This window comes from Beta vulgaris, chromosome 4 (genome assembly GCF_026745355.1).
Source record: "Beta vulgaris subsp. vulgaris cultivar EL10 chromosome 4, EL10.2, whole genome shotgun sequence".
NCBI lineage: Eukaryota > Viridiplantae > Streptophyta > Magnoliopsida > Caryophyllales > Amaranthaceae > Beta > Beta vulgaris.
The window spans coordinates 8,841,505-8,849,350 of record NC_079205.1 but is presented as its reverse complement, the minus strand read 5'-3'; the positions used below and the strand labels follow the sequence as shown (position 1 = coordinate 8,849,350).

The 7,846-nt window shown below is 32.3% G+C and overlaps 1 protein-coding gene across 1 annotated transcript; it reads left to right on the top strand.

The window, feature by feature from the left end:
• Window positions 1-2,146: 2,146 nt before the first annotated feature.
• LOC104891586 (heavy metal-associated isoprenylated plant protein 41) lies at window positions 2,147-5,481 on the top strand. The gene is made up of 3 exons (XM_010677294.4): window positions 2,147-2,367; window positions 4,059-4,257; window positions 4,765-5,481. Exons 1-3 carry the CDS (start codon window positions 2,193-2,195, stop codon window positions 5,411-5,413), a joined length of 1,023 nt encoding a protein of 340 aa, XP_010675596.2. The 5' UTR covers window positions 2,147-2,192; the 3' UTR covers window positions 5,414-5,481.
• Window positions 5,482-7,846: the final 2,365 nt, after the last annotated feature.

The window sequence follows — 7,846 nt, the reverse complement described above, 5'->3', positions numbered from 1 at the left end:
CTAACATTAGGATGTCCTATTTAGAAAATGGGCCAAGAAAATCGGGACAAATGATATACTTCCTCCGTTTCTAAATAAGTGCAACACTTTTTATTTTTACGTTTGCCAATGCATTATTTTAACCATTAATATCTTCAATTATCAATAAGTAAAAATTATAAAAAGTTGATATTACAAAAATTCACATTCGGACGAATCTAACAAGATCCCACATGACTATGTTTTTCCTAAAATGTAAATTATCAAAGCTAATTAAAGTTTAAATTGTGAATAGTAAACACTATGCAAATGTTGCACTTATTTAGAAACGGAGGAAGTATTATTTATTATAATCTGGTCCACTCACTCATTAAGCCATCTCCTATCTAAAAAAGGGAGTTGCTAAACGCAACCTCACTTTACTAACGCAGCCTAAAAAAAACTCAAAAAACCCTTATTATCATATTCTTTCTAAAAAATCCTTTCTCTCTCTAAAAAATATTCTCTCCTTCTCTCTAACTGTTAGATATAAAAAACTTCATTGAAGATCTAAAAATTTTAACTTGATATTCAATGGACCATAATTTTGACCCAAAATCGAGTTTCAATCTGATGTAAGTTGTGAAATTTTTTTCGTAATTATGATTCAAGTTGTGAATTTTTTTTTCGCAATTATGATTCAAGTTGTGAATTTTTTTTTTCGCAAATTCGTAATGCATGATTAGTCTGTTTCGTGTAGACTACACGAAACAGATGCTTTCGTTTCATGCAATCTGCAGGAAACAGATGATTTTGTTTCGTGCAAATTGCACGAAACAGATGATTCCGTTTCGTGCAACTTGCACGAAACAATTGAATCCGTTTCGTGCACCTTGCACAAACTGAAGGAAATTTGTAAGACGTGGGTTTTTCATAAAGTATTGTGTTCTCTGCTATTTTGCTTTTTAAAAACCATAACTTCAGTGTATATTTGATGGTTTCACAGTATCTTCATTATGCTTTCATGGGATAAAGTATATGCCAGACAAACCGACAAAGAATGATTTTCTTCTTCAATCATTTTCTTTATTTTCCCCGTAAATTCATTCAATTTGTAGTCATAAAAGAATCTGGAGAAGTTCGGTTAGTCTCTACCAAAATGCAAGAAGGGAAAATTAATTATCAGTATTGCTTCATACATAGATCATCAATATATATTGAATCAGAAACATCTTCAAGAGGACGAAGGAGGAAGAAGGAAGGACAGAGAGGGGGGAGTGAAGAGAGGAGCAGTTAGAGAGAAATGGGTGAAATGGGTGAAATGGGTTTTAAGGCTAAGGGTATTTTAGATATTTTGTAGAGTTGTATTAGTAAAGTGAGGTTGTATTTAGCAACCATGCTAAAAAAAAAAAAAAATTCGACAAATTCATAATAGCCAAATACCGAAAAATTTACACGCAACCAAACAACATCATACAATATTTAAGTGATTGACACACCTAATAACAAATGGTTATAGTTTTAATATACTAAAAAGAACCTATGCTTCGCTAAGTCTCGAAACAGAAAATTCACCGAATAAGATTTTTGATAATTAATTACAATATTAGAAAAATATATATATGAAGATTTGAGGACAAGTTTTTCATAGAATTTTGTTATTAGTAAACTATATATATTTTAAGGCCAAATTTTACAAAATTTAATTATAAATTTCACCACTATAAAAAAAAAAAGTTATGTGAAATCTTGTTAAATAATTGAAACTTTAAAATATAAAATTTCCATATCTTTAATAATAATTAATGATATTAATTTATCATCAATATTTCACCTGAAAGAGGAAACAAATTTAACAGAAAATTTTCTTTGCAAAAGTCATTCAAAATTTGAAATCTAATTTAGTTGTTGTAGAAAATAACAAGAAAACCTATTTCCTATCTTAATAGAATAGAACCTCAACTTCTCCATACTCAACCAATCTAACTTTTCATAATTTCGAGTCTATAAAACCACATTTCATTTTTATTAGAAATAGTGCCACTCAACCAAATGAGTACTAAATTACATATCTAGCCTTTCTCCTTTTTCAAGAAAAGCTTTCAAGTTCACCATGAATATACGAAACGTTTATTAAAATACCGCCATTACAATACTGTGATAGTGATAGTGATAGTGATAGTGATAGTGATAGTGATAGTGGAAAAACTAATCTTGCTCTCTAAATCCTAACAATGGTGTGTATAAAGGTAATGATAGAGGAAGAAGAAACAGAGAAATGGCTGAAATATTATTCATCATTTCATCAAATACTACTAGTGGGTGAAGGTGACTTCTCTTTTACGCTGTGTTTGGCACAATTCTTCGGCTCTGCTTCCAACATTGTTGCCACTACACTCGACTCTTATGGTCTCTTTCTCTCTCCTCGATCAATGTGCCTTGAAACTAGGGTTTCTAAATTATGGGTTTTACTCTCTTCATCAATTATATTACTGGGTCTTTTTTTTTCTTTATGTATGGAGAATTCTTTTGTCCGAAAATGGTGGATTTACGGGTTTTTTTCCCATTTTTTTTATGGGTTTTGAAGGATTGTTATGTTTGTGATCATGTTTTCATTGTACATGCTCTTTGTTTGTTCATGATCTTTTGATATAGTGCAAAAAATATGACTTTCTAAAGTTCGAATGATCTAGAGTTTTAGTGAAACTCTACGAGTTGTATTTGAGTGATATATTTTAAAATCAAGGGCTTATATTGGTGAAAAGAAAAAATTTAAAGGTGGATTTTGATGAGATAAAATAGGGAAAATTTTGAAAAGAAAATATATGAGCCATTGATTTTTTATTTAATGGTTGATATTGTCCAAATTCTACCTTGGTAGAGTTATTTTACAATTCTAGATGATCCAAACACACTTTCTAAGTTATAAAAGCCAAAAATTATAATGGGTTGTATACTCCAATTGAAATTTTTTGATTGCTCCTTATTAATAGTAGAAATCGTTATTATAGGGAAGGAATTTTGTCAATTGAGCAATTTTTTTTTTCACGGAATTCCTCTTATTTGAACTTATATGGACTTCTTGGCGTTTTTTAAACTTAATTATTGACCTTTATTTTAGCTGTGAATTGAATTTAGGTGACCTTTGTACGAACTTGTTGGTCCTTATTCTAACTTGTTGTCCTCAATATAATACTTTCTTTGATTTGAGGTGAAAGAACTAATCTCAAATCACTAGAAGGTTGGGCTATTTGCTATGTTGCTCAGATTCGAGTATCCATGTCACGGGCACGTATCCAAGTATCCGACTCGGTTATTTTTTGGAATTTTTTCTATGTTTTAGCTTAAAACAAAGTGTCCAAGTGTCCCACCCATGTCCGAGTGTTGAGGGTCCAACATGGGTACTTGAGGTGAAATGAAGAGTCCGATCAACATAAGTTATTTGTTTCTCAAATAGTTGTGAATGTTTTTGTTTCAACTTGAAGCATCCAAATATCGTGTCATATGTATCGTGTTATGTAGATTTTTTCTTTGAAATTAAAGTTCGTGTCATATGCTCGAATACACTAGTATGGAACAATGAGTTAGGCATTAGAGTATTGAAATTCAAGAAAATAAGATTCACAGTAATAATCAAAAGTATCAAAATTTACCAACAGAGTCATGGGTCTTCCTTTTAACACAAGTACCAAGTTGTAGAATTGTTTGTAGTTTGTTAGTTTTTTTATTCTGTGAAATGAACTTTGTTGCTTATGACTCAAATGCTTCCTCTATTTTGTTTAGATGCAATATTTGACGTTTTGGTGAGTGTATTAAAATAATCAAACGTTACGTCTTAAATCTTTAAAAAACGAGGTAGTATATATAATTAAGTAACCTTATGGGAGTTAAAAACAGGCACCAAAAACTAAAGACCAGGGGATGAACTAGTAACAAAGTGTTAATTTTACTGTATGCTGATCCCACTAAGGCTGGATCTTCAAAGTGACATTTTTTTGGTTATGTAATTAAATCGATTATATAGCAGTTTTGGCTTTAGTTTGATCTGTTTATTTGTAACATTTAGCAACTTAATGGGGCTCAATAACACTATGAAACAGAATCTTTGACAAAGAAGTACAAGAGAGCAAAAAGAAACTTGGAATTGTTGGAGAAGTTAGGAGCATTTGTTATACATGGGGTTGATGCAACCAAAATGAAGCTACACACTGACATTAAGATGAGGAAGTTTGATCGTATTGTCTTCAACTTCCCTCACGCAGGTTTCCATGGAAGAGAACAGAATCTGCAGCTTATCAAGTAAGCTATGTATCGAACGTGTTAATTTTGTTTGCCACATCTTTTATGTGATTACCTTACATTACTAAACATAATGAACTAGGAAGGAGTAAGATTATTCTGAAAATCATCAAGAAGAGTATAAAGATTGAAACATACTTAATTTACCCTTTACATGTCAAGGTGTAATCACACACTTACCTAGAACTTGACTTCATATAGGAAGAATAGATATTGCATGCACTTCTATGAGACATATATATATATAGTTGATAATTCCAAATGATGCTAGCTGTTCACCCAATAATCAATCTGCCATGTTGGATTTTGATAAAGAAGACGAGATCTTGCATATATAAGTGATATCAATTCTAATCTTGTGTGTGTGTGTGTGTGTTTGCGTGTGAATTTACTTACTTTCCGATATTATGTGCTTCATCATGCATGGTTCTTCATCCACTTTCAATTTTTACCATTGAGAAATGATCCTAATCTTGGCTTCTGTTTACATTACTTTGGTATATTCAGAAAGCATAGGATGCTTGTGGGTGGGTTTTTCAACAATGCCAGTGGTATGCTACGACCAAATGGTGAAATTCATGTTAACCACAAAACATCTGCTCCGTTTTGTCAATGGAATCTCGAAGAACTTGCTTCTCGAAACTCACTTCTATTGCTTGAATCTGTTCCATTCAAGATTGAAGACTACCCTGGTTATAACAACAAGAGAGGAGATGGGTGGAGATGTGACGAGCCTTTTCCTTTGGGAGAATGCAGCACTTTCAAGTTCATTTTCTCAACTCGGTGTAAGAAGATGTCCACCAATCACAGTCACAGCACTTCAGTGAAAAATCGTACTACTTTTGAGCAAAATAACCAGGTGAAGCTTTTCTCTGGACATGTAGGTTCCACGGTCTATCATGATAAGTTTAGAGAAGAATTTGGTTGGTTATTTTCTTGGTATTTTACTCATGTTGAGGAGACATTCGGGCTTCATGAGGAAAGAGTTGTCTACAACGTACATAAAGCAGTAAAACGAGGCTATGACAGATTCGTTACTATATCTTCTGGAAGACCGTCGAGCGATTTCATCGAATTTCTAAGGGAGCTCCGTCACTTGAGTCTTAAGAGGATAAAGTGGTTAGAGCAGAGTTTGGATGGTATGCGTCGACGTTAGTTCTTCATATGGCATGTTTTGGATCCAAATCATGGTTTTTGTGTACAAAAGTTATAGCTAGGGAAGTGGGAAAGCTTATCTTTTGCTGATAATATGCAAAATTTTTGTAAAGAATTGCGAATTAAGCTTCTATCTCTTGCTGAAATAGAGTAGCAAAGAATAAGATACTACTTTTTGGCTAAGTGTTGGACCCTTTTGCTCAATGCACCTTTTATCTCTTACTGAAATAGAGTAGCAAAGATAAATGTTCAGCACATTTATTAGCGGGTTCTCCCATGAAAATTTTGTGGAATATCTAAATTGTGAAGACAGTATGGTCAAGTTAAGCAAGCTGAGATCGTCGCTTATATATATATGTCTTGGTGTAAATAGTTTATCTCCCATGAAGAAGCTCACATACTAATGTGCATAGCATGCTAGAAGAAAAATAAGAATGGATGCACCACACACCTCGGATTATTAGAATCTTTTAAAGGACTGTGTACAGGTGGACAATTTAGTAATTTATGGGTTGAGAAGTTAACTTCGTATCAAATTAGAGTCAAGTTGGTATCAAGATTTTAACTAAGTATTACTACCTCCGTTTCTTTTTAATTGTTACACTTTGACATTTTACACTATTCACAAATTGCACTTTGACCCTCGTTTGTGATTTATACGTGAATAAAAACATAGTCATGTGGGATCTTGTTAGATTCGTATTAGTATGTATTTTATTAATATGTAGTTTTTATATTTTTTACAAATACAAAATTAGAGATATAAAGGCTCAAAGTAGTGCATCGGCATGCGTGAAAAGTGGAAGTGTAACAATTAAAAAGAAACGGAGGTAGTATATTCTAACAAAATACCAATTTGAGTCTAATATAATACTGACTTAATTTTGATTTGATACCAATTGACTATAATTTTGTACCGACTTGACTTTAAAATGGAACCAACTCAACTCTCTAATGTATGATAATACCCGGATTACTCTTGTTGGAATCTTTGAAAAGCGCCAACAATTAAACATCAGTACAAGCTCCTTATGGCCTGTAAACCCTTGAGGTTTGATAAATTTCTAACGGGTAAATATATCTAACATAATTTTTTGTATAACAAATATTGTTTTGTATTTTGTGTAACAAATAAGAGAAAAACAACATAAACAATATTTGTATATATACACAAACTCCATATATTGACATGGCAGCTTGCTTTTCAATCTTCGAACAAAAATTTGATAGGATTTTCCGTGACTATTATTTTGTTAACAAGGAGGAGTAACTCCTCATCTTATAAAGTGGTTTATTCTTTCCTCTTTCTCCAATATGGGACACTCACAAGTGGGCACTTAATGGGTTTCAACAAAAATTGTAGAAAAACCAAAGCAATAGTCACATACTGAGAAATCCAATCTTGATAATAATAAGAATGAAATTTAGTCATTTAATTTTTCATTAATAAAATAGAAAAAAAAAAAAAAAAACAGCTAAGCACTATGAATGCGTCATACAAGAAAAAGAGAAGGAGAGTCTTCAATGGCTTCTCCCTCCTCAAAGGAAGAAAAAAACTCCTGTGTAGGTTGTCTATGGCAGACACATATTAGACAAGCTCTTCCAAGTCTTTCGAGCGAGCTCAATCATCTCTATCAAATACTGAGAAGTCTAGCCTTTTCGAATCCCAAGTAATGCTAAGTCGTTTTTTTAAAGGAATTGAACGCATGGCCTTAATTTTAGAATAAAATGTGAGAGTTTTACCGTTAATCCACTATAATTTTATTGTTTAATGTTTCAAAATAAAACATAATAAAATCTACTTTATTCGGTTTTTTTTTACTTGCAACACTTGTTTTTTTCATCAACTCCAATGCAATTTTCGGGTATGAGAGAAGTAGAGAGGAAAAAAAAAGAGAGGGCCCATGTGATTGGAGAGATAGAGAGAGGAAAAGAAAAAATAGAAAATGTTGCAAGTAATTAATTATTAAAGTAAATAAAAACCTCTTACCCAAATTTCATTGAAATTAGTATTCTTATCCATATTTCCTTAGAAGGTTTTTAAAACAACTTTATCATGCCATAATATTCATTTTTCAATTTCGCACTAGATAGAAAATTGCGAAAAGCTAATAAAATCAACCACTTTGTTGAGCCACTATGGGTTTTGATGATGACAAACTAAAGTAATAAATAACAAGGCTTATAAGTTTTATGTGTGCAAGGTTCAGTGATTAACAATGGTGCTTTATAAAGATAATAAGTGAAGTTCCTAAGTTGGAACTCCAAGAGAAGAACGAAGTTCCTAAGCGATGATTCATGATTACAGTTCTTGTTCAACAGTTCCTCAAGGAACTGTCTGCTGATCCTGAGCTGGACGCATTCTTGTTTCACAGTTTCTCAAGGAACTGGCTGCTGTTCCTTTCTAGATGCATTTGTGTTTCACAGTTCCTCA

Bases quoted from the DNA above. Each gene is read 5' to 3' on its own strand.
- LOC104891586 (XM_010677294.4), top strand. From the start codon at position 2,193: ATGGTGTGTATAAAGGTAATGATAGAGGAAGAAGAAACAGAGAAATGG. The intron at 2,368-4,058 runs GTCTCTTTCTCT...ACTATGAAACAG, and splicing joins CACTACACTCGACTCTTATG to AATCTTTGACAAAGAAGTAC. The intron at 4,258-4,764 runs GTAAGCTATGTA...TGGTATATTCAG, and splicing joins CAGAATCTGCAGCTTATCAA to AAAGCATAGGATGCTTGTGG.